The following is a 27,794-nucleotide window of genomic DNA, read 5'->3' as shown; positions in this document are numbered from 1 at the left end:
ATTACATAGCAGCCAGCGTAAGTAGCGTAAACACACCAGTGTACAGTGCTTGATAGCAGGCCGGCAAAGAAACACACCGGAAAGAAAAAAAATAGGATAGAGCGAACGAATTTGTAAGAAAAACAAAAAAAGAAAGAAAATCATTGAGTAAACGTTGGTTAAACATGAGTTAAAATATATACACATACATATATATACATCCACACATATATATATATACCCATATATATACATGCACATATACACACATACATGAACACATATATAAGCGCGCCTGTAATGGCATATGAACAATACACAGCATTATACGCAATAGCAACACAGCTTAACACAATGATAGCGAAAATACACAACGAGGTGTAATCATATCATCACAGTGTTATATAATGCCATAAAACGCAGATGTGCAAAATTTTTTTTTTGAAATAAATTGGATGTAAACATACAAAGAATACAAAAAATGCGGTATTTATATTTTACAGAACAGCGCAGTAAGCTCACGTTTGGCGTGTCCGATTGTGTGAAGGTCTCGGTTTAATATGCTCGGTACGTTATGAGCAAGGAACTGTAATTTATAATTGTTATGGAAATATGGCACAAACCATATGCCCCTGTTTCTGGTGTGTAGAGAAACGTCGCGACAATTTAGTGAAGCAAGTTGCTTTATGAAATTGGTGACACTAGGCGGTGAAAAATACATTGCATGTAAAAGCCTGTAGTCATAGGTGTGGTCGAAGCGGATAACTTTAAAGGCGGAAAATACCTCCTTTGTGCTGCACATGCGGTATAGATTTACAATTGTACGGAGAACTTTTTTTTGCTTTGCAAGAAGCCTGTTTATATTGGTTTTGGTTGTTGTTGCCCAAACTAGGCAGCAGTAATTTATATGGGGCATGAATAAGGCATAATATATTTGAAGCTGAATTTTTCGAGGCTATAATGAGTGGCAGCGCGATAAAATTCCCGTGACTGAGGAGAGCTTTTTGCAAAGGTAATCAACATGGGCATTCCAACTCAAATTGTAAGAAAAGTATACTCCCAATATTTTATGCTCTGGTACTATTTCTATAATCTGCTGCTCAAAAGTTATAGCATCATGGTGTGGAACAGTTTTATTTCTAGAGCGGAATATAATAGCTTTTGTTTTACTTACATTGACTTTTAGTTTATTTCTATAGCATCAGGTAGATAACCGAGTAAGAACTTCATTACATTTAAGTACTGCAGCATTTACATCTTTTCCAGATACAAGGATAGTGCTGTCATCAGCATATATAATAAATTTTACAGCAGAATCTATATTTACTATGTCGCTTATATATGCATTGAAAAGAAGCAATTCGTTCCATGACCCGTTAAGCTGACATGAGTTTCTTTCCGAGTTGTTTAGTAGGGCGCCAAGTTTTCGCTCCTTATATCATTTCCAGCGACACGCATCGGTTGTATATCCCTGTTTTCAGTGATAGACGTAGCTTACTTTTCATTACTGGGAGTGCTTGCCGAGTGCACCTCAGCCCATACCTATCCTTCGCCGGATTTATTTCTCTTGGTTGGGATCATCACTGACCATGTGTCCGGGGTAGCTAGCTATATTCTTCTACTTGTTCTAGCGTTTCGCTACATATGCTGAAGAGGGTGCTCGCGGCATATTTATTCGTCATTACTTTACATTTATTCGTATTTATTTTTAGCCTGGCGGCCATGCTTTCTGATTGCAGTTCCTCAAGCATTTTTGCAGGTGTTCCGCAGACTCACTAGCGATACTACGGCGTCTGAAAACGTCAAATGGCTCACGCAGACTCTATTTATCCGTAAACATGTGTTTTCCCAGTCACGCTTCCTGAATATCCCCTTCAAAAAACTTTGCAGAGTTTTCGGTAGCTGCAAGAGCTGCGACAAATCCAGCCAGCACGTAGCACATATCAAAGTCATAGCAAACTGTACCAATTCTGAAAATTATGCACCCCTCCGTCTAACGACGACGACGGTTAAACGCGAAGCGTTCTCTTGAAGTAACTCTTGGTTTGAGGCTTGTTCAAATTTTGCGACAAATCACTATTGCAAATAGCTATAATCGGGTCGAAGCTGGGATAGGATGCGCTAAAGTACGGACACGTCAATTCTGAACCTTAACAAGGATCGGACACGAGAACCAGGCACATCCAGGTTGCTGAAGATTTGCATGAAATCAGGTTGGCGTGAAAATCTGCTCACATGCCTGGCTTGGCCTATGCTACCCAATCCTGTTTTTCATGCGAGCACACAGAGTATTATTGCTTTAAGCGCAATTTCCCGCCCGAGTAATGTAGCAATAGACCCACAACACCTTTTCTTTCGCAGGTGGTCTTCGCTCGACCCAGGCGCTCCGCGCGCTACGTGCTGGGACGCGATAATGAACTTGGCTTAAGCAGCGCTTATTGCGTTGCCGCTTAAGGCCTTTGGTATTCACAGGGTGTTACAGTTAGGTGGACCCCATTAGAAAGAAATTGAACCCGTTGATTTCTCCCGGTTGGTCAGACAGCACGCCCCATGCACTTCGCCACGGTAATCAGCGGTGATTCTCGTGTGAGGCAGCTGGGGGTGGCAATACACCTTTAATTTTTCAGTTTAATTTAGCCCTCCTATTTCTGCGAGCCTACAAGCCACAATTGTCTTAGGTGCAAGGAAGAAGAGCAGTGAAATAATCAAAATATATAATGACCATAATCTTCATGTTTCAAACTGGCAAAGTGAGTACTTAAATTATAATAAAGTGTTAATTTGAGTCCTTGTTAAGAAGAGAACCTCCCGTGTTCGACAAACCTGCTTTCAGTTTCCGTTGGTTATTGCAGGTTAGAGGTTCACAGTGGATTAAGAGTAATAACACACAAAGAGATTCCAAGGTATGCCGCTGCAGTGGAACAGGCTGTGAATAAATGGGGAAATAAGTGGGAAGTATGAGGCGCTACCCAAACAACTCACAAGGATCTACTAATAAAGTTTTTGCAAAATTATTTGCCGTAAAACATGAACTGATACAGTTTGTCTTAATACAAACTTTTTGGTTAAACATTTTGTCAAAAAATTACGAACTATACTACAATATCATGCAAGCAGTCACTTGAGGGATACTACAAAGGAGCCGGTTCCAGTATTTAATGCCGGTGAAAGGAGCAGTCCCTTAACTATAGTTAGATTGAACTTAAGGGATAAAAGGTCTACTGTAATAAAGTTGGATGAAAATAATTCTTTACATGCGCGATTCACTCCCACTTGACTGCAATGCGCTAAGGTGACTTCACGATGATAGAACAAAGAGAAGAGAACATTGCGTCACAACCGGGAGGATCGCCATTTGGTCGCTCAACTCTACTGATGCGGCCATTTTCGATTGTGACGTCATGGGAGCTTGTAGCTTCCTAGGGCTGTTCTCTTTATTCGTGTGAGCGGTCATACACGCATGTGGCGCTGGCCCTTGGGGTGGACTTTTTGATATGCATGCTGAGGGTGACTAAAAGGCAAATACAGGCACACGTTGCTTACGTTTTTATCTGCGTAGATAGTTTGTTTTTGCTGTGTATGTGCTACCTTGTTCTGTAAATTCGGCTTTAGGCATCACGACATCTAGTGTTCAACCTGGGGCAGAAAGCGCGTCCTGCCAGCAGAAGTCGAGGAACCGTGGAATAAGGTCACCCCCGCTGCAGAACCCGTCAGAAGTTCCTTGTTCGTTCGAATGAAAATTTATAAAATCTATCGTGATGCCCTTTAGAGACACTTTGTCGGTAGATGGGTTTACACACAAACGTACGTAGCACAGAAGGGCAGGGAACATTCCTTAAACAAGGGGCTGCGCTGTAAGACAATTTTGGGATTCAGCTTGGCTACAGCGCACTCGATTGACCAGTCCATGCCGCTGACAATTAAATTTTGGCGAACGATGATGTCGAGTGCACGATATCAATTAAATCTTCGTTCTGCGCTGTGGCGTCAGGCATTGTAAGCGGTCTGTTTCCTTGGGATTTCACAGTGCCGCAGCGCAGATCGCATTTATGACTCAGATTGTGTGATCGTCGCTGTCAGTGGCCGAATCCGCTTGGTCGGTGGCATGAATCGGTCAATGTAGTGCGTTGTGGAGAAGCTGAACCCTGCTGCAGCCTTAGAGGGTACCGAGAGACGGAACTAGAAATATAAATAGTGGAATTCTGCGAACTTAGTGCAAGTTCAAGGTAAGGAAATTCGGAAGCAAAGGATGGACTCTGGCAGGGAAGGACAGGAGATTTATGGGAACAGCCTACGTCTTACAATGGACTTAGACATGATGATGATTGTGATGCAACATTACCAGTTGCTTGATGGCCTGGCGGAAATCATCAACATCGCATAAAATTTGGTAATTCGATATCACCACGGAAACGGCATTGATTAGCACCGATGTGCAAACAGCCTTTTGTATGCGACATGCTGGCTACAGCGAATTCGTGAATGGGTGCTAATCCCGAGAACAACAACCCAAAAAATGTGGCAACTTTCTTCCCAGTCGAAAAAAAAAGAAATGAAATGAAAGCCAGTTTCGAACGTTTCACCTTACAACCGCTTCCACACCGCCCCCCCCCCCCTCTTCCCCCCCCCCCCCCCCCTCCGCCTTTTGTTGCTTTTCCTACTAGGGCGACACTGAAGGTAGCGTAAGCATCACTGCCATGACCGACCAGCTTCCTCTGCAAGCTGACGCCAACGGCATCGATCTGTGGTCAAAACAAAGCTTCCTCACGAGTTTTGGTTGCGGTAAGCGATGACCAAAAAGGCAGCTTCTCTAAAGGACAGTGCACACGGGGTGACGCCACCCGCAGTCATGTCGAGGCAGTCCCAACGCGCATGTGATGACGGCAGTTGTATCTCTAAACCATGCCCTCGACAGTTGTTCACTAGAACCTGCTGTCACGGGGACTAAATTTCTTACACAAACAGCGCTGCACGTTGGATAAGGAAGAAGGGAGGGAGAAAGGAATGGAGATTGCGGTTGAGTCTTAAATGAGTCGAAGGTCGACACACTGCGGGAAGAAAAAGGAACGAGCACCGATTTCGCCAGCGATCAATTCTAACTAGTTTAGCCCAATCAAGCGGCACCGTTGTCGACGAGAAAGAACGGCCAGTGGTACGGTCACAGTCGAAGGGGTTAGCCGCAGGGAGGCCCGCTTCGTTTTGTTGACTTTGCAGTGGCTGCCTTCATGAATGAAAATAATTATACAGCCAGATTGTCCTAACCCCCACGTGAAAGGGAAGCAGCGCCAGTAAGGTGTAACCGTTGAAGCCGATGCGGCAGAAGTGGGCTGAATGGTTGGGAGGAGTGCCGTACGAGAGATGTCACTTCAAGAGAAGGGGGGGGGGGGGGGGGGCAAAAGAGGTAAAGGGGAAACATTAAAGAAGAGAAAAAACACAAATAACAACAAGACATAAAGCAAAAATTTCGTTATGATTAAAAACAAAAAGGAACTTCGAAATAATGCCGTACTCGAAATAACTTTCGGCTTATTTTGCTGATTTTTTTTCCAAAGTTAACTTCATAGAAAGGCTGATAGTCCTATTTTACGGAACACATTAAAGCTGCATGTGGTTGGTGCGGAGTTTGGGACACTAAAATAAGGATCAATAATCATTATGCAATGGTAGGCAATGTTAGTTGCTTCGTCCGTTTCTCTCTATCTTCTCTCTCTCTCTCTGTCTACCCTGCGTGCTGTAGTGGTTGAAAGCTAGAGGTCGATGTCTTTTTTTGTAGTCTTGGGCATGCGTTTAGCTGTGGTTACACTAGGACCTTCAGCCTCAAATCTGGTGGTGGCCATGGGAGAGGCTGGCTAATGAGAAGCGCGTGAGGATTAGACGGCATAAAGGAGAAAAGGGTGGCTGCTATCTTTCCGTCATGTTTTAACTCAAGAATTTGACATTAGGTGCTCGTCGGAAAAACTGGGGCTGGCCTGCGGGTGCAATTCAATGGTGTAGCCGGTTTGTCCCGTGTGCGTCTGAAGGGATGACACGACCATTTCCTGGTATCCTCTTGAAGCGCTTGCACAGTGGCTAAAAGCAAAATGCGAATGTTCTCATCCGACACTGTTAGGCCAAATCAGCTCTGCAGATTGTATCCGCTGTCTCCTATATAGAATCAACTCGTTAAAGCTATCTTAGGTATGTCATTGTTAAGCCAGTTAAAATGGGGCGTGCACCACTGAAACACACAACATACGCACAGCACAGGACGCCTATCCGCGCAGAAAAAAAAAAAAAAGCAAGCACGGTACGGCTAATCAACCGCTCTCGGATACAGGCAACAATTGAAAGGCTTCGAAAGTGTGCAGTATTTATTTCTTTTGTACCTGGATCCTGCTTACTGTGCAAGTTTTAGTGTCGCACAATAATAACGGAGGTGGTATAACATAAACCTAATAACAAGACTTTATCACGTATAACATTTTCATGCGATCTGTCCTTCCACTTGTTGTGCTTTCATGGGTTTCATAAATGTTCCTTTAGTGGCAGTTCTCACTGGCCTGGTAACTGCGAAGGTTCTTAGAGAGCTCGTTTTCCAATGGGGGGGCGAAGATGACGAGGAGGATTTGCGCCGAGTCACTGTTTTGGTCATCACAACGACAGGTAAAGCGCACCCCCTCCACCCATACTCGACACCGAGAAGAATAACCTCTCCGTGATAAACTATTAACAGCCGTATGTATAAAGAAAGCAGCAACACCTCGTCATGCAGTTAATTCTTAAAACTCAGCCTTTTCTTGTCTGCCTATCCACAATCGGATGTCGTGGCGCTCACTTCTTCATAATGAGGACTCTATATACAGGGCCGGGGAGAAAAGCCTGACCATACCCAGCTTTCTGTCTCAAAAGGCCGACCATTTAGGAACGTAGTAAATCATTTCTTGTAAACTTCACGTTGTTATGGACGCCTCTTGCGGCGTTTGTCTATGAAGACGAGGGTCCGAAGGGAGCACTACGGAATTTCCGGAGGCGATACCCCATCCTACCCGCCCTCCATGAGTACTACACCAACCGTAGAGGCCAGCACTGATGCAAACAGCGACAGTGTTTTAGTTTGAGTTTTCAATAAAGCCCGTATTTCTCTTTCTCCAACAAACATGATGTTTTGCATGAAGAGGGGGTCGGCTTGAATATAAACGCTGCAAAAATACTTTGCACAACTCTAAATAGTTTTTTCGCGATTCTTTGTCAAGTTGATCTTCAAGGGTTACATCGCAAACATACGAAGCACAAGACGGGCGCTAATTCGCAACGAGTATTTTATTGAAAATAGGCACAAATATGCAACATACACGTACAATCCTTAATGGAAACACAAACAAACTGAAATGAAAGATAAAACCAGAATTAAGTCGTCAGAACCGTTAAACATGTGTGCACGAGGAGGAAAAGGGGTATCTAGATACATCCTAGCCATTTGAGTGGTACTGATGCCTTTTTTTCCAATTTTCTATCATGTTTCAATTTGTTTGTGCTTCCACTACGCCAGAATGTACGTGCAGGTTATGTATTTGTGCGCCTTTTCAATAATATACCAGTTGTGAGTCAGCGCCCATCTGGCGTTTTCTTCCTGTGTCGTCTGTTTCCCCTGTAACACGTCAACATAAACACCCATCAACTCACCCAACTATCCATTACGTTGCCCAATGTCACTGCCCTTAGATTTGAAGCTGATAGTTAGTTTTCCAGGCTCTAAAGCCTGGAAAAGCATCGTGCTAAACTTTAAATTACGCACAGGGCGAACTTCTACCATCAGTATTGGCTGTGTGAAACTAATTTTGTTTGCAACCACGGGTAATGACTTCTGAAAGAACTGCGATGAGCTAGGAATGTGCACCTGAATGAGGAAAACGGGTTATGATTACCGGAAAACGCCCTTAACCGCTGAAACTGATTCGAGCACTATGTTGCAGGCGCATACACAGCGCCACGGTGCCTGGTGCCAGAGTTCCGGCCTAATGGTAAGGGCAGCGGCGTATCGCGTAGTAATAGTCGAAGGAAGGCGGGAAGGAAAAGCCAGCTCGGATGAGAGTTGCAGAGGTGCGAGCACTAGTCTTTTAGCCCTTATTAATGGCATTTCTGTGCACGGATCCCATCCCGAGATTGGAAGGATTAGGACCTCCTTCTTTCGCTCGGTGCGCCTCTTCACGCGAAGCCGGAACAGAAGAGTGAGGGTCGCCCGCTCCGAGTTCTCGAGAGAGTATTTCACTGCTCCACTGTTTGTGTTCGTCGCCTCGTGCACTGTGGGTGACATTAAAGAGCTGAGTTATATCAACGATCAAGTTTTCATGACCATATCGTGCGTTCAAAGAGTTTGTGGCACTGAAACTGTATCCCCTGGAATCGAGGCGCACTTAAATTCATGTCTTGCAGCATCCACGGGGACGTTGAAAGCACTTGATTAAATTCTTCTTGCCACATGAGCAAGCAAGAAAGAGGAGCTACGAGTAGCAGCATATTCTCCGGAACTTCCATTGAGCAAAAGGCTTAACGCATTAGAGTAAATCAAGAATATAACTCGTTGCAGCCTGTTCCCTATTCCAGGAGCATTCGTACCATTCAGTAGACTGCAAACTTGGGCTGACCGGTGTACTGTGAAATTGAAGGAAAAAACTGTGCTAAATGTGGAAGCTGGAAGAAGAGTGTAGACGGATGTGTACCATGATTCCAATGCTCATATACTACAGTAATTTACGTTTTAACACACCAGAACTTTGCTAGATTGCGCCTTGTCTGCCTACTTCCGTTTTTCGTCCACCGCCATGAAGCGCGGTTCTGTACGTGGAGTCGATGAATCCAAGGCATATTTTTTTGCAGCAATTTTTTGGTTGAATTTTGTACGGGAGTACAGGGTAACACAGTGATTGCGTTGTTGCCTTTTCTGCCCATTTTTTTTTGTTTACTCTGTGTACGCAGCACGAGGCCGCACTGCCATTTCAGATTAACTGTATATGAAAGGGCAGGTTTCTAAGATTGTAAAAACACTGCTTTCGGTCTAACTTAGCCTAGGTGCAGCAAAATAAAAATCCGAAGAAAAGAAACATGCACTTTTTAAGCAAGCGAGAGATGAACACGTCGTTCTGGTCGCCCAAAAGCACATTTGAAGGAAACACTCTTCGAGTTGTTACCCGCCGCGGTGGCTCAGTGGCTAAGGCGTTGTGCTGCTGAGCACGAGGACGTGGGTTCGATTCTCAGCCGCAGTGCCCGCTTTTCTGATGGAGGCGAAAAGCAAAAACGCCCGTGTGTACGGGATGTCGGCCCACGTCACATATCCCCAGGTGGTCAAAATTAATCCGGAGCCCTCCACTGCAGCGCGCCTCATCGCTTGCGCTGCGTCGGTGCGTTAAACCCTACAATCAATGAATCAACAAATCAATCAATCAATAAATGATAAATAAACCGATAAATAAATAAATAAATCAATAAATCAATCAATAAATCAATCAATAAATCTTTGTTTTGTTTTCTCAGCGTGATTTGATCAGTCCTTCCGGCAAAGGCGCTGACCTAGAATAGCCAAACTTCGGTTTGTAAAGTACCTAGGTACCGTGATGTTGCTTATTATTTTAAAAACAAAGAAAAAATTGTCACAGTGGGTAGGAAACCCTACTATGGCTCCTACTCGCATTTTTTTTTTTGAAACACAATTTCCATAAAGGTTCTTACACTCGACACAAAGGCGAGGACACTAAAACAACAGCCATGACGCGTCATACTTTCCGCGTATAATTTTTCCTCGCGCATTCGCAACCTTTTGTAGTTGCAATCGAGCAAACACAAAGCTAGGCGGAGCAAATAATGCGAGGACTGCGTCAGCGCTGCGTCGCAGGGCGCATCATTTTCCTGGACGAGAGGGGCGGCCTCTTTTTGAGCTGCCGGACAACGTATAAAATACCAGTCGACGGTCACCCACGCAGCCCGTCAATCGGCGTAAGATAAAGGAGGGGCCAGAGCCGCAGACGCGCGGTCGACTAGGCATTACCCAGCTCAGCCGCGTGTCGTGTTCGGCACGACGTCATTTTCGGTTGTTTGCTATCACCTCATTTCCAAGAGGACCCTTTGAAGTCAGCTCTCCGAGTCCCCTTATGGTAATGCACCGGCTATTCGGCACACAATTTCCGTTTATACCCGCAGGCGAAAGTTGCGTTCTCATGTTTACCTCTAGAAATCACACGGGCCGCGATTGCTTTAGTTTGATTGCGGGAGGGTGCTTGAATTCCGACACGACCAACCTGGCCTGCTGGTTGTTCACCTATGCTGCCTGCCTTCTCTAGGCGTAATGGGCCTCTGCTGCAAATTAACCTGGGGTTGCTTTCGGGAGTACTGATCATTGAATATGCATGCGCAGTGTTCCACGAAACTTTAAACAAAGCTTGAAATTACACATGTTGGGTTTTGAAACACCAAAGGAAGTAGTAGTAGTAGCCACTTTATTTAGATTTGGGTTCAGGGTAGGAGTGTGGCGGAGGCCCAAAGGGCCCCCGCGACGCCCAAGGCTCTGTCCGTGACGGCTTCTTGCGTTGCGAGGTCAGAGCTCCCCAGAGCCTGCTCCCAGTGAGAGGGGGAGGGGAAAGGGGGGAAGGGGTCGCGAGGACACTACAGAGGGAGTTGAATAGTGTGTCCAGCGTGCCACATGAGGGGCAGTGAGGGGAGGCGAATTGATGTGGGTGGGTGTGCACAAGGAGAGTGCGGTGTGGGGAAGTGTGGGTCTGTAACAGCCGCCACATGTGCGCTGCCGGCGGAGTAAGTGAAGGGTGCGGGGGAGGTAGGTTCCTGCGGAGGAGGCGGTAATGTTGAGTTATGTCCCTGTATGTAAGTAGGTACGCGTGGGACATTTCGGGGATGCCGTGTGTAGGCGTAAAAGTTGGAAGAGTTTAAGAAAATCGTGGGAACCATCTCTAACCATTTTTAAATTCGGTTATTTAAACAGTAAGGTAATAAGCTATACATAAGCTTTTACTGGGTGAATCTGTTTACGAATTTCCTATTGCACAGTAGCAGGATATCGAAAATATCCATATTACATAAGGCTCTGCGCGAGCTTTGGAAGAGCAGAGTATTTATGGTGGCCGACTAAAATGGAATTGTGGGTAGCGGACTGATGACATCATAGGTGGCCCCTTCTACTATGAAGGTGATAATTCTTCGCCTGAGGGCTTCGGAGTTTAGGTAGCGTGCTACTTTGTTGACGCCACTTCCTGGCACGCGCAAAAACTACTTTATGCAAAGCCGGTCTAAGTGGACTGGATATGCAATTGTTCAAACTGATATCCAGCGAGAAATCTGCTATATTTGTGAAACCATTTCAAAATTCATGTTTCTTTTGCGGGTTAAATCTATCGATATACTGGGGTTAGTTTAACAACTCAGAATATTTTAGAGGGCATCACGAGCTTTTTAACTCTAACGCCTTAGAAGTTATGTTTATTTCAGGCTGGTAATCCTAGGAACTTAACGATTTTTTTTTTGAAAATGCTCTCCGCAATTTGTTATTACTTTCGAAATGAATAAATTATAAAAGTAAATAGCACTGAGAACTTCTAAAAAATGAAATATTTTATTCCCGACAAGCTGGTCATCCATTGTTCCCTCATCCCTGTTTACACACATTATTGTGATCTGTTTCCGCAACTTGTCGGTCTTACGTATCTCAACTGAGAGAAGGTTCTCACGACAACACAGCTTCCACTAGCTAGGCACAACAATGTCAGTGTAGCACTTGTCAGCCCGAGGCTTCGGGTGGTAGAGTCATTCCAATACTCAATTTGTTCGGAAGCTGTATGAGTGGGGTTTTCTTCCAGCAGGTACTGGTAAGAACGGGGGAACGTCAGACCACAATTGCGCAGATCGCTCCATTGAAAAGGTCTATTGGGGGAGAAATCTGGTTTAACCCGCCTCTCCTGAAGCATGTTTGAGGTGTTAGAATCGGGTAAATTCGAGGTTTACCCGAAAACGAAAAACCCTACATATATTTAATTTACATGGCCCCCTTTTAGCGCCTTTGAAGGCGATGAAAAGTTCTATCTTGCCTCCGTAATAACTGGTTCTGATCGAAAAATTCTACGCCTTCTTTCTTCCGCTCATCCAGAGCCATAGTGCAGATAGCCCGGCGCATCCTGTCAATCCTCCGGTGAAAAGCATTAGGTGGTCGTACGAACCCAAGGTGTCCCTGAAAAAACCTGAAACAGATTGCAGCTCTTTAGACCTAGCATAAAGTCATCTCAACTTTATCTGGCGGTATAGGTTCTACTAAAGCAGGTAAACAGCAGGGTGCCTTCGAAACTAACATTTTTGAAATGCCCACAGTTTTGTACTACTCGTGTAGGAACAAAGCAAAGACAACACGAAATAGTCCATAAGCATTTCGGTTTGCTCCTTTCTGCGGATGTTTACAGTAACTTACATTTGTAATTTACAAACAGCATAAAAACAATGGAACTGTGCCAATCTTACAAGTTAGGTAGCAGGAAATGGCTTTTCCATTGATTCTAGCAAACAAGGCCGCGATACGTGGAGGACAAAACGCAACGACTTTATAAAGTTGTCTCAGTTAACGATGCTTCTTCAAAATTGTCACATAACACTTTGAAAGTACCACATCACTCACATTAATAAGTAGCAATTCGGGTTTTCTTTTTGAGAAAACGTCATGCACTCCTTTTTGCACACATAAAACGTAATTGCGGTTTCAGCCGCTGTAATTATTTTACGCAGGGTTTGCCTTTCGCTGTTGTTTAATAGCCGGCAACTATCAAACCCAATATTTAGACCTCCAGCGCTTGCCATGGATGAGACGGCAGTTATATATTCCCTTTTTTAATTATTATCGAGCTCCCTCAACAATTACTTTCAATCTAGTGAGGTTTAACCGACGTATATGCACTAGAACACTCATAGTGTGCTCAAAGCATATTATACCACTTGCCCCGAATAAGCAAGTGGTAGGGTCTGTAAAGACAGTTTAGTTACGGAGTGATATCCCCAGGAAGTAAAGGGTGGCTTTATGTCTGTCCATTTCAACTCTTGCTGGTTAAGACCACAGTTTTGATAAATGCAAGGTAAAAAGAAGTAACTGCAATTGAACCATAAGTGACACCGGCGAAGAGCCTAAACTTACTCAGTTATATTTTAGGTGTATTTTCAAAACGTTTATCAAGTACTCGTAGTGTCTGCAAAACGAGTGAGGCGCCGCGCGCCACCTGCGCACTTGGGGCGTGCTTTCACCATTCTTATTCTTCAAATGAACGTCAGCATCAATATCTCATTCTCTGCAATAATTGTAAACTTCGGTTCGTCGCATCTAGGTGCGCATTGTATTCTTTTTTGTATTTTTTTTTAAGTGCAGCTGTATACGGTGGATGGTTAACAAAAAATTTTCACCAACAAGTCAACCACTGAAACGTCGATTTTCTTGTCCGGATTCCTTCCCGCGGTGTATCTTCTTTTTAGGACAGGCTAACTTGCCAAGCAAGAATCTTAATTAAGTTGAATACATGGTTTGCTACTTCCTTCTGGCTTGCTTGCGCGTAAAGAACAATTTTCATGGCGCCGTTCACTCTTGAAACTCAAGGTGATGTCAAAAAGGGCAATCATGGGCAGTCATGATGTAGAACGTTAGGGTATCCTTATACTCTTTATAAAGTGACCCCCGTCCTATTTGCAGTGTAGCCAATGGCTTTATGTCTTGCGTGCTTCCTAACTGTTAATAAAAGTTTTTTCACAGGAAGCTGCACAGTCGGCCCGAGCAAGGACCGTTGCAAGCACAGACATGAAATATTGGGATAGGCTCTTGAAAGCTGCGCAAAGAGGTATTCGTTTACTGCAAAGTAGCGCAGATCACCGTTGAAGGGTATTTTGTATGCAAGAATGACTTTAGGTAAAGTGGACACTTGGACTCTTTTTCAACATTTTCTGGCGAAGAAGCAGCAATACCACATATCCTACACGTCTGCTTACCACCGTTTCATACTTGCCTGTTATTGAAGGCGTAGCTAGAAATAGTGGAGTGCTGAGGAGGCCACTCACTCCCCACACAAAGGCAATCCGGTTAGATCCGAAGTGATCCGCCACGATCACCAGCATCAGAGTCATGAGACTTGCGTGTGTCATGGATAAGCACATGTACAAGGCTAAGAAAGAGCCGAAACCAGCTGAGTAACGAAGCGCGACAGTCAAAGCCGAGTAGCAGAACATGGCGACGCACGCTACAAAAGTCCGGCTGAGGCCAACGCAGTCTGCCAGCATCATAACGGCCGTTCGCCCTGCGATGTCTGTTGCGGCACAATAGGTGACGATTAACTCTGCTTGCGACAGTTCAGAACCTTTGTCCATGGCGTAGTCCACATTCACAGACCGCATTACTACGGCTACATACTGGATTATCACGAACTGAAATACTACCGCGTAAAATCTGGGACGCCACCACCGTTTCTGGAGTTTTGATTCGCCTTCTTTTTGGATGGTTTGCACGTCGCATATGGAACCGCCGTCGTGTTCAAGGACCAAGACTGCCTCTTTGTCGGATTGGCTTGCCTGGTTGCCCCCTTTCAACGTCTGCAGAGTCGGCGCCGAGTCATTTCCTCCACAGCTGAAGACAACTGTGTTTTTCAGTTCGCTCCCCGATGAGTTTTTTGTAACAATTTCAGCGCATTCGGGCTGGGTGCATTTTTCTGCACTTGAATTTAATAACTCTTCTCTTTGGGGTGACAGCTCCTCTGCGGGGGCCTTTCTTGAAGAGTCCCGATGTCTAATGGTGAAAGGTTTCCTACGCAGTATGAGGACCAAGGCTGTGACGTTCATGCAGAGCGCTCCACATATGCCGAGTGCTCCTGGAAGACTATACTCAGCTGTCAGCAGGGAAAGAATTTTGGGGAAGACGAGTGCAGACAGTGTGCATCCGACGTCCTTGATTCCCATCCCAATACCTCGGAGCTTCTGGAAGCACGTGCTGATGGCGACAGAAAGAATGCATTCTACGAAGCCCATGCCGATGCCTGTAAATAAACCAAGGCAGGAAAATAAACTTAATTAACAAAAATGAGGGAATATATGTATCGCATTTTTTATAATTATGGGTTATTGATCATCAGAGTCATCGATCATCAGAGGGTGTTTCCGAAATGTTGCACAAGCTCAAACTCCCTCCTCTTTCCCTGCAACGTAGAGTGGCACGACTAAAGCTTCTATATCTAATGCACCATAAGTACTTTAATTTTAGCTCTGAGCTGTACTTAAAGCCGCGGTCCTCGCGAATAGTAAGAAGTAGTCATCAAGGTCAATTTATGCCGATAATGACACGTATAAATGCTTACAAATACTCTTTCCTTCCTAAAACAATAGAAGAATGGAACCTTTTGCCGCAAGAAATCGTAAATTCAGGAACCCTAAATCAATTCGAAAAATCTGTGTTAAACCTTTTCTCACTCGAAACTCAACAGTTTTAAAGTTCACCTTCCAGCCCTCTGCTCCCCAGAACGGACGGAATTTCACCGTACTTCCCTTCGTAGTGTAAGTGTGAGCCACGATATTTTTTTTTCCTGTCTGTGAGTCTTAAAAACTATGTTAGGTGTTGTATACGGATACGGTAAATGTACACTTAAACGGGTGACTATCGATGAGTACCTTGAAGTGTTTTCTTTTTTTCGTAGTCTTGCACGTTGGCAGCACTGTCTCCGCGTAACGAGCAGGACTATATTTGACATTATTATGAGTATTGTTTATCAGTGTTTCGCGCATGAAGAACTGTGTGTTTCCAAATGTCGATGTGTGCTTATTTTCTTCAATGTATGTGTTTTCGAAGTGCCTGCTTTGAAGTGTTACTTATTTTGTCAGCTGCATATCCCAGCGTTGTTTATTTTTTTTTCCTTTTCCAGCCTGTATCGGCCCTCACGGGCTAACAGTATAAATAAATAAATAAATAAATAAATAAATAAATAAATAAATAAATAAATAAATAAATAAATAAATAAATAAATAAATAAATAAATAAATAAATAAATAAATAAATAAATAAATAAATAAATTATTGCAGTTTGCAGCACAAAAGCTCTGAGCCCCCTTAATAAAGGAAACTTCGTCTGCCACTTATGAAGTTGGAAGTGTCTGCGATGTTTGAACATGTCGCATACATAATCATTATTCAGCAGAGTAATAAGTATGCCGTAAACAATGGTGCAAATATCGCCATCGTAACAGGCCAGATAACGGCTTTCAGTGCCTGTTTAGGGTTGTGATATAGTAAGGCTATTGCGTCACTGAGGTTTAGGAAAGTCGGAATGTTTATCTGTTCTTTTTATATTTCTCTTACTGCCTGTTTAATTATCATGGCAGCACATGTGACATTGAGAAACTATCCAATCTGAGGTTTGCCGAAAAATGTGGCTTCTTTGCTCCATAAGATGAAGACATTGCACGCTACAGCATATCAAAGAATAGGCGTGAGAAAGAATTAGGTTTATAACCTGGTATTTGTATACTTGTACTCGCATTTCTGGTTCCCAGAATAGGCTGTCGAATGGACCGATCAAGATATAAGTGTTTCTTCCTTCGGAAAATATCCTTGCGGCTAGGGGTTAATGGTATGTGTGGCGTTTTTCTGGTTTTTAATACTGCGTTAGGATACTTGTTGCTCAAGCATAACCAACACGTTCAACCCTGAAAACGACAAAGGTTCTAGCAGTGACAAAACGTCAGAAATAAACTGTGATTTCCCAATAATTACAGAATATGAAATTTCAAAACACATAAACTATCGACTGATAACGACTTGCACAAGAGATGAAACCCCCTAAACCAAAGCGCCTGTTGGAGATGTAATGTCTTGCCAATTAAGAACATAATTTCTTCTTATCGATCACTTTTCTTGTAATCCGAAACACATGGTGCCCGTTTCCAAATTTCATCACCGAAGCCGAATGCAAGAAGAGGGAAAACCACAAAAACAACATATAAGGGTAATTGCCCTCCTTTCCAGGTCACTGTGATATGTTTATGCAACTTAAGAAAGCACGGTATTGGCACTCAATTTGGCACTCAATTTAGTATCATTACAAGGTTTCACTTTTATTAGTCGGCATAAAATAATTTGGTAAGAAGAGAAGAATAAAATTTATCGGCAATATGCTAAAGTATCCAGTGAGCGACGTCTACCCACGCTTCCTCATGAACTCGGAACACCAGTCTTGTGTAGAGTTTCCTTCCGGATTCAAAAGGGTCCACAGTTTTTTCTACCCAAATGTGATAAAAACGCACATATATTTTGAACGAACTGCCCTTAATACAGTTTCAAATGCGTGGGCTAACCAGACGAATGCACCGAGACAGAAAGACGAACTGAATAGAACTTTGAATGAATCCGCAAACCACTAGAACCTTGCGTTACTGACGTGATCGTTTATTTATACATTTTTTGGCCGCGCGTATTCTTTACATTTTATTTGGATCTTCTTTGAGAAATTGTACGCTGCTTTTCATTTACTTTCAAATTTTAAAGCTGCTGATTTTTTTCCTTCAGTGGAAAGTGAATCCAGAGCTAACTGCCACGGACTGACAAATGCTCTTGCTTCAAGCCGAATTCCGGGCAGTACAGTGCGCTCGGCAATGAACTCAATTGAACTCAAAATAATGCAATTTCCCAATGTGTAGGTCACACCCACACACATGAAAAAATGTACTTAGAACGTGACGGTAGGGGTGGGGGCGGGAATGAAGACTTCGTCATAGGCCCACCTATACTGGTGCAGAATAAATATCTAAATACAATTTTAAAGGGCCATTTATTGCTTTGAAGCAAAAAACCAAACTTTTACAGTTATGCACTGCAAACATATAAGACACAGCATATATATATATATATATATATATATATATATATATATATATATATATATATATATATATATATATATATATAGTGAGTCTGAGCATTGAAGTTATCAGACAACCGATCCCTAGAGTAAAGCTGTTCATAAATTCTGTTTAGGAACAGTGGTATCGAAAACCCAGAATGTGGTCTACCGCAGTTTGTGCCTATCTTTGATGTTTTTCAAAGTCCACCACGGAGGCAGTGCTGACTCGCTGGATAAGGAGTATATAAGGTATAAATTTTATGTCTTAAGGGTTGTTTCAGTCTGTAATAATATAACTAAGTAATTTATGCCAACCACAGCCTAAAAATAAAATCATCCTTGTTTAAATCATGTATCCTTCCGATGCGATATAAGAAAATTCGTAGTACTTTTTTTTTTTTGCAATAGACTCGGTATAATTTTGAGTGCACGTTGTACCTGATACGGAGAAACAATATAATAAGTCAAAAGTGCAATAGCGTACGACACAGCAGATGTTTTAACCACAGGGGTTAAGAGAAGTGATTGTAAAGAGGCAACCAAAACTTTTCCTTAGCTCTGAACACAGTTCTACATTTACGGGTTTCGTCTTTCTGTATTTGAAAGCTTTGGAATAGTATCGTTGTAATGGTATTTGGTGGTTTATAACTTATTGAAATATTACATGTTTATTTTTCTTACATTTCGTAGAAGTTTATTCGTGTATAGCAAATATGAAAGAGTATATAGGCAGTTGTTCACAGTTATTTCCAGGTCAAAAATTGGTTTAATGGTAAGAACATATTTGTGTCATCTGCATACATTAGGAACCATGGTGAATAATGCACTACCGACAAGTTAATAATATATAAGTCAAATAGCAATCGACAAAGTATTGACTATCAGAAAACAGCGTTTTCTATCTGGTATTTAGTGTACGTTGGTGTATGTATTGACACACTGTTGGATACTAGCAGGCGACAAGGAGGAAGAAGGGACTGTGCGCTCTTGTGTCCGCCGATCGCGGCCAGCACAGCGTGCGCTAGTGTCATCATTGTAAATTTGTAAGTCATCGCCTATAAAGTGTTCCATCAGGTTGTCCGGCGGCTCGGTGGCCTGGTGGCTCGATTGCAACGAGGTGGTCGCTCCGCGAGATTTTGTGCCAAAACCGCGGAACCACGCCGTCAGACTCCGTGATGAAACGCTTAATGGTGATGACGTGGAAATTTACAATGGTGATGATACTGGTGCACGCTCTGCTGGCACTATCTGCGGATGCAAGAGCTCATGTTCTCTCTTCCTCCTCATCGCCTGGTAATCTCCAACTCCCATAATAGTACCCATTACTTAGACAGCTTCTCAAAAGTCTAATAAAATTCCACACTTTTTACTATGATGAAGTTTGTTTTTCAATACGATAGTCTTTCTTGGGCTACCTAAACGCAGAAAGTCTGTCTGTCTGTCTGTCTGTCTGTCTGTCTGTCTGTCTGTCTGTCACATAAAGAGAATTTATTAAAAACTAGTTTCAGCAAGGACCCGCTGTAGGTAGCTACGACACGGGTTGACAGGGCACAGGATTTACGCAATGTGCCACAGAGGAAAGGAAATGAACATCACACAAGTTCAGTAAAAAAACTAGACCACCGCACCGAAGGTTCCTTAGAATAATGTTCGTGGAACGAGGCTCAGGACAGCATAGTTCATGCGCGGGAGTGAACATAAAAGCCACAAGAGTTCACACACATCAGTTCTATGTCCGTACAGAGAGGCATGCTCAGCCAGGCTGCCTAAACTGCGCCTTGGCCTCAAACATACAACTCCCTTCAGCACGCAAGTTTCACCTTATTAATAAAGCACGATACACCATTGCACGGTGTTATTGGCAACCTTGATGAAGCGAGTCGACCAAGGCATGAGGAAAGAGTCTTCACCCAGCGCCACAAGCTCATGCTGCAGATGCTGTATGGTCATTTTTCGAACGCGCCACAACAGGGGATACATGGCACGCTTTCTGTCTGTGACTCGATTCAGCCAGCCGGCCAAAAAGAAATACACGCTGCACACTAGGTTTAGATACCCACAACCAACTCTAAACGTATAAGTCCATTGGCAATGTTCATACTTGTCAACATTTTTGAACAAGAACAAAACATTGCGCTAATATCAAGCAAAAAATCAATACATAAGTGATATTTTGCAGTGTTCCTTTATAAAAAGTTCGTTTCTACGGTAGCAAATGAAATAATACATCAACTTCAGAAAAAAATCAATCTGTCGCCTGCTGTCGCCCGTGCAACTATAGGTTCTGGCGGCATTTTAAGAAATCAAACCGCAACAGCTACGAAAGGTTCCACTAGATAGTTTACACGTTCCGCTTGGGACGTACATGGGAAAGATCAACGTGGTTCCATAAACTTCGAAGTAGGGAGCTTCGATTCACGTTCGTCTCTCCGTACGACAGTCCCGGCATCGAGGCAGTTGAACGCAGTCCCGCCTGGGGCAGTTTACCGCTCTTAATTTAAATTTACTTGATCAAAATTCTAGCGTTTTGACCTTTGGGGGAGGGCGGCTGGAGAGGAACGGCATGATAGGTGAGCGGGAAAGCAAAGGGAGGCATTTACTTGGCAAACGTTGACGAAAGACGACATTCTTTCATCGACATTTGACAGTCTGCAACTTTGACTTGACAGTCTGCAACGAAAGGAGCAGATACGCGGCCAGTTTTTTTTTTACTGGAATTTCATGATTCACTGATTCGAATGCTCTTCTCAAATCCAGAAAGAGACCAAGTGCATACAGGTTTTCCTCAATATTGCTAAATATTTCATGTGTTCTCTACAGTAGTGCTATGATCCATGACAAATGCAGGCGTTATTTTTTTTCAGAAACCTTACTTTACATCCCCTAAACTTTAAATATCTCAACGAACTCAGCCAGCATAATAGTTATAACGTGCTGTGAAAGATTATACAACGGAAGTAAAAGAGATATTGGTCTAAAACTTTTTAAGTGCGAGCACTTTCGGGCCGCTCCTTGTCGTCGTAGCTCCCTCGCTGAACCCAAGAAAAGCCGGCGCTCCGTCGTAGCCGCTGTCGTTGCGGCCTAACCCAGAGGCTTCGAAAGCCAAGCGCTTCGAAACTCGTGAACCGCTGGCGCTTGTCATACATCTCCCCGTTGTTTCTTGGAAATAAAACTGTAGTTACATTTGAGGTAAAATATATGTAATTAACCGGCAGCGCCCCAATTCATTTAGATATAAACGCTCGTTGGGTTGGGTTTTACGACAGTAAGCGAAAAAAAAAAAAAAAGTGGCAGTGCAACGCTGGCACGTGCGGGAGGAAAAACAAGCACAAAAAGAAACAGAACTGCCGCGGGCGCAGTTTCAGGCAGGGGGTGCGCCAGCACTGCGGAGGCGGGAAATTTGATTGGGGTTGGGTGGTAGCAGTGATCTGATAACGGCGGTACAGCCCATTATGGCGAATCACTGCTCTGCACTTCCGACAGCGTAGACATTGAGTGGAATGGCTTTCATTTTATATTACTCTCCCTTCCTAGTTTGTGAACGGAGCACACTCTTTTTTTTTTGTGTGGTCGTGAAAAAATATGCCAGTTCTAACATAAGTTTGAGAATGCGAGCCAAATGGCGAGACATTGTTTCAGCTACGCAACTAATTTTAACGGGCTTTAATAGGATAAATCCGGCTGATCCGATGTTTGTTAGTGTTGCCTAGTATTTGCTCCACCGCATGTACAGTAGTAGGTCACCACACCAATAAATTCTACGTTAGTTCTGGGGAAGGTTATATCTTCAAATTAGTAACTATATATACCCAACAACCGATCCATTTATGGCTGCTGGCAAAAGTTGATGCAAATTCCACATATCGTGAATAAATACTGCCTTATCCTGCTGGGTTTTATAGAAACTCATTAAATTAACTGCTCTAAAAGCTGCGCAGATATGCAGATAACACTCAAGAAGCGGTTACTCTCTCCTTGAATATAGGAGGGCTTCGGTTCGATTCGTACTGAAAAAAGGGGCAATTATTTTCAGTTTGTTCAAGCAAAGAAAAACTAGTGGAGGAAAGGATAATCGATGGCTGAAGGTACTTCATGTAGAATAGAAAACGTAAGATATATACCACGCGGCTTAACACATTGCGGGTGTAAAAACTACGAAGAACGCCGTCTTCCCAGTTGGGTTTATACACACCTGTTTTGCCCTCGCCTTTAGTAACAGTGCAAACAAAACCAGTTTTTTTTTTGTAATCAACAGAAAATAAATAAAGTGTATGTTTCTCATTCCGGTGGTTTTAAAAATAGCACTTAATATTACCCACCCCCCCCTCCCAAGAAAAAAAAAAATTCACAGCATATCCACGGGGTGAATGATGATGAGTGGGCGAAGCTCCTGAGGGGAAATCATCGGTAAAACCGTGACTCTTCAGTGAAAGTTCGCCCACTACATCTGTGTCCGAACGTAACGTCTAGAAAGTCTCGCTTAAACCGCGCGTCGGCACCTTGGGGCTGAGCTCGCCTGATGCGTTTTGCAGACGCCTCACGAGCTCTCACTGCATCGGGGTCTGCCTGCCGATACGCGCGCTTTCTCGCCGCTTCCCGTTCTCTGACGTTTTGGAGATCCTCTTCGCGCCGCAGCCGTGCCGCTTCGCGTACGGCAGGGTCCTCGCGCCGTTGCCGTGACGCTTGGGCCTCTCGTTCTCGAACGCTGGGATCTTGGCGGCGTCGTCGCGCAGCCAGACGACACGCTTCGGCCTCCCGCTCTCGTACGGCAGGATCTTGGTGGCGGCGTCGCGCAGCTTCACGGAGCGCTTCTGCCTCGCGGGCTCGCACATCTGCAGCCTTATCCATCGGGCGACTCCGAGCGCGCGCCAACAGCGAACGGATTTTATTACAACGCTCCCCGCCATCTAGTAAACAATCCAAGAACTAAACTAGAGGTAGCCACGCCATCTAGTAAACAATCCAAGCGCATCTTTTCATCATATACAAATACCGCCATCTAGTGAACAATCCAAGAACTAAACTAGAGGTAGCCACGCCATCTAGTAAACAATCCAAGAACTAAACTAGAGGTGGCTACATACATACGTCGAGGATGGACAGACCCACGCCTTAAGGAGCTTCGCCCCTAAAAGAACAGTGTTACTTCCCTCTGATTTTTGTTCCACGGACAAACATTACCAGTAATAAAAACGAAAATTTACAAAAGTAGCTTTTGAATAGGTCTGTACATCAAAATACAGTTGAATGCACAAAGCTTACCTTGAAAGCCGCCCAAAAAGACGGTGATGAAAACCATGTTCGGTGCAAATGCGCATATCATGGGGTTGATCCAAACAAGAACGCTCCCCAAGAATACAATCTGAAACATGCTCAGATGTTTTTGCAGTAGCGACACCAGAAGACCTAGAAATACACAAGGATGCTGGATTACTGAACCAATAGTTTCGTTAACAGCTACATAGAGATTTTCAACTTCCTGAATTCCTGTTTTTATGATCACTTTGCACCTGCCCATTAGCATTTATATAATTTTACCCTAACTAAAAGCACCTTTCTGATACTCTACGCAACTGCAGTATATGCTTGCGGATGCCTGAAACAAATATAAAAAACTCACTCTATGAAGATCAAGCATCGAAGGTTTCTAAACGACTCAAAAGGGTCTTCGTCGTCAGATAATCTGATATTTTGCGCGGAATGGCCGTAAGAGTAGCGGAAAAGGTATTTTTAGCAAAAAATTCCCGCGCCTTCCCGCGAGGGGAACACGAGTAAATGCAGAGCATTGGGGCCTCAGTACTGGTTGAAGGCAGTGTTGCTTCCATCGCTTCTTCCGTGATGCTGAAGTAGCAGACACGGGTAAACGTGGGAGCGAGCATCAACCAAGGAAGGAAGGAGCAACGCAGTGACTGAAGCACGAGCGACCGCTAGCCGCTTTATATTTGCAACGCGCGCAGTAGATGGAGAGCAGTAGGGGGGGAGAGCGCGTATACGCAAGCAGCGCGCGCCCTTCCACGCCACACCCCGCTGCTATCACGCACCTGTTACGCCGAGACCGCGACGGAGCGAACGGGCTGACTACGACGCATGCGCGCGCCAGCTGCTTTTGAGAGAGAGGAGGGAAAGAGGAGAGGCGCACCTGCTGCGGACGCGGAGCTGTGGACGCCGTCCGACGCAGGAAGAGGCGAGGCTAAGAAATGCTCTGCATTTAAAACGTGTGACTTCGTTAGCAATACTTTTCTTGAAGAGTTTTACCATGAAAAAAATATCGGCATCAAAACATTCCGCTCAAGCCTACTACAGGTATGAATGATATTTATTTACTCAGACAGGTAAATTGTGTTCTCCAGCAGGGTTCGTGGTGGTAAATTTGCAGTTATTTTTTTTTTCTACCTCAAGGGATTATGTGAGATATCCTACACGTCTTATAACCGACAAGAAACAACACACTTCAGCTGTCTCAAATATAGTTTAAAATAAAGGGAGTTCTAACTAGTCGAGAAATTGTTGTAGGCATTACTGCTCTCCATTATCGCACACCGACGGCCACTTCATGTATTAGTAAAACTGTTGCGTAAAATCAACATTTTGCACACAGGAGCCCTGCACTATGGATGCCTACTTGAAGAAACACGGTTACAAGCAATACAAGGGCTCCACAGAAATATGTATGCAACGGATGCATTGAGAATATTTGCGTTTTTGACCAGGGCACTTTTTTAAGTAGAAGAAAGAGTATATAAGTGCCCTGTACATGGGAGTTTTGTAAGTTGAGATTGTATAAGTTCAGCAAAATGCTATTTGGTGAGGAGCGTACCTTACGTGGCGTGTGAAATGCAGCTCTCACTTTTATAAAGAAGCGAACAGGTATGCGGCCATAGAGTTTATTGCTTTGTGGTCGTGTTGATTTGTCTCACCTGTCAAATTTTTGTTTGTTGGAGCATCAATGCTTCAGCATATTTTACCCTTGTGCCTAAAGTTTTAATAGGAGGCCGTTGTTAGTGAGTGCTCGAGCTCAGCACCTTTTAGATGCAACGCATCTCATGCTCGCCCCCCTGTCCTTCCTGCTTCTGTCCGGCGTTGTCCGCACAGCTGCGCCTCTCCTCCTCTCCTCTCTCCGATAGCGAACACTCTCTGCCAACCAGCTGCGGGTTGGCGCAGCGTGCTCTCACTCCGTTGCTAGGCGCCGGTGGGCGGCGCTGTGCTCGGCTCTGCGCGCGCTGCGCGCGCTGCACATGTGCAGTACTCTTTCTCTCCGCGCTCTCCTCTCCTTCGGGTGCTGTGAATATAAAGCGGCATGCCGTGCGGTCGCGCTCCGGCGGTCTCAGTCGACGGTTGTCCGCCCACTTCCTCTTCGCGTGAGAATCCCTGCTATAAGCGTAATCAATACGATGGAAAACGCCACTGGAACCACCCATGAGATGCGTTGCATCACACCAGGGTTCCCGCGAGGGGAGATGGGCGTAATTTTTTTCCTGGTGCGAGTTTATTGGCCCTTGTATTTCAGTGGTAGGGATTACTTTATAACAAACTAGACGTTAACTGCCTTTTAAAGTAGCGTCTTTTAAAGCTGCCGCTAAGACTGACAGTAACAGCAATACTGCCATTTGCTTCACCAACCTTATTTTTTCCGACTCTACGCATATCGCCTCCAATTTAAAGGAATTCCCCCAATAGGAGTTAAGAGAGGGTGGTATTATAGCACCCTAATCTATGACAGTGGTATTAATTGTGAATTAATTATAATTCCCCGATTAATTGGTAATATAATATAATTAATTAATTATTAATTGGTAGTATTACTTGTCAACCTGTTATTGCATCTTGGTATACAAGAATGAAACGATTTGCATCTCTCTTGGCTCTTCTCCATAAATCGTAAAATATTTTTCACTGCAATAGGCCTAACCTCGTTGTGTAGAGTGGCTAAAACGGACGATTGGGTGAGTCTATACATAATGCCTAGTACCAGCGCAAAGAGCACGTGGAAAAAGATAAAAGGACACAGCGCGGTGTTCGCGGCTTCCTCTGGTTTTGTTACGTGTCGTTTGCACTATTACTAGGCGTGGTGTAGAGTGGTGCATGGCCGAAGCCCTGTATGCTGCAACTGTAAAATACGGGTGAGTGGCCCATTTAGTTTTGTGATGACTTGTATTACGAGAAACCGGATATTATTATATTCATATTCATTCCATATATATAGGCATGTCCACCAACCAACATTTTGACGAAATAGCGTGAATCCGCACCTGTGCATGAAAACACCATGATTTTCAGATTCGTAGGCCAGAAGGCTTCGGCACGGCTTGCGCCGAACTCTTTTATGAAGTGCACGTAGAGGACACCTGACGTGACGAGCAGAATCTGCGTGAACAGCACTGCAGCACCCAAGACAACCGCGAGAATCCACTCTTTGTCCAGAGCGATTGCGGCGGGCGAGCCGCGGCCATCAGAGACGCCAGAATTGACATCGGCATTTGAAGTGGCGTCATTGGACGAAGTGCTGAGAGGCTGTGGTTTCGGCGCAGGCTCTTCAATGCCAAATGTCGACCCTTGTAAAAAAGACAACAGGGTATACGCTCGCAAAAAAAGAATAATGAACACAGTCGCCAATGCTATGGATCTCTTATTTCCTTTTTGTCGTAGATACTAGCGGTTAAACGTAATGGCACTAAACCTTCCCCTTTTCTTCACACAAATCGCACCCCAGAAACTAGGACGCATTCGCCTTAGTCTGAAAAAATCACAAAAACATTGTCCATTCTTCACGAGCCATCTGACCGAATTGTTGATACTAGACTAGAAGCCATCACTCACATTTTTTTTGTTTTTGTTTCGGGGGACTAGACCACAAATACTACGCCGAGCTACAGGGATACCTAGTCAATGCCTGGAAGAACTCCGCGTCTATATCGGCTCCGGGGCTTCTTTGGTAAATGCCACGAAAGCCCCTGTTTTCTGCGCAACCCCTTGCGCCTCCGCAACAGGCGGCCGTATATTGAACGATTCTTTGGGAATTGACAAAAGAAACGACGCAACCAGTAACACACCCACTGGTCACAGAGAGAAAAGTGCCCCGCCCCCCCCCCCCCCTACCCCAAGTTACATTTCACGCTGGCCGTATGTATATCGGAAGGGAATCTTCGTAACTACTAGTGTTTGCACAATAGTGTGATATTCCACTCAAAGGAATGAAGACTTGCCAGAAACAGTAAGCACAGAGTGAGAAAGGGCAGCTGAAGTCACGGTATTAGGGAGCTTTAGCTGACCGTCTTTCACGGTCCGCTCCGCTGACAGTCCGCTTCCGCAGCAAGCGGAAGCGCCATTGCGCATGCGTAGCGCGCTTGGCCGCGAACGGCATTGGCTCCGGTTGCGCTGAGCGGGCCGCCGATACCCGAGCGGAGCGTCGAAAACGGTCAGCTAAAACTCTCTATTGTATTAAAAGCTGTCATTGAACGGTGGAGGCAAGTTACCGTCAAACGTATCAGCCATTTCGTGAGCGATACGTTTCTTGGGAATTCGTGTAGTGTCCCGTCAGCCACCCGTACAAAAATATGTGCCCTATTCCTATCCTTCTTCCTAGAATATGGGCAATCATGATGCTGCCTGCACCAGTTCCCTTAGTTCTACGACATTACCGTTGAACCCCAGATTGGGAAGCCGGCCCCGTCTACGCCGCGGCAATGTGACCGGTGCAGTGTGTAAAAATGTTACGCGGCAGCACACAAAATTCACAGGAACCACGACCGACATTGCGATGATTTACTGAGACAACTGAAAAACAGTACTGTCATCTGTTCTCTGAAAATCGATGGAGCCAAGTCATGTGCACGAAACTCGTCTATTTGCATGGTAGCGGTAGCCGCTCGGCACCCCAGCGCAAGCGGCTTCCGCGAGACGGGGCTTTTCCTTGCTCTCCGGTCTGCCGCC

General features: G+C 44.4%; 1 protein-coding gene across 1 annotated transcript in view; it reads right to left on the bottom strand.

Annotated features, from left to right (window-relative positions):
• LOC144145053 (uncharacterized) overlaps positions 1 to 27,356 on the bottom strand; it is a 171,172-nt gene extending 143,816 nt beyond the window's left edge. Inside the window, exons 1-4 of the mRNA XM_077676560.1 lie at positions 27,338 to 27,356; positions 26,114 to 26,416; positions 23,127 to 23,270; positions 13,975 to 15,011 (exon numbers count right to left, since the gene is read on the bottom strand). Coding sequence (XP_077532686.1) covers positions 13,975 to 15,011; positions 23,127 to 23,270; positions 26,114 to 26,416; positions 27,338 to 27,356 — 1,503 coding nt within the window. The remainder of the gene's footprint in view (positions 1 to 13,974; positions 15,012 to 23,126; positions 23,271 to 26,113; positions 26,417 to 27,337) is intronic.
• Positions 27,357 to 27,794: the final 438 nt, after the last annotated feature.

Source organism: Haemaphysalis longicornis, unplaced genomic scaffold, assembly GCF_048455015.1.
Source record: "Haemaphysalis longicornis isolate Haplotype H1 unplaced genomic scaffold, Haemaphysalis longicornis Haplotype H1 scaffold_7, whole genome shotgun sequence".
Classification (NCBI taxonomy): domain Eukaryota; kingdom Metazoa; phylum Arthropoda; class Arachnida; order Ixodida; family Ixodidae; genus Haemaphysalis; species Haemaphysalis longicornis.
This window is presented reverse-complemented; position numbering and strand designations above follow the sequence as displayed.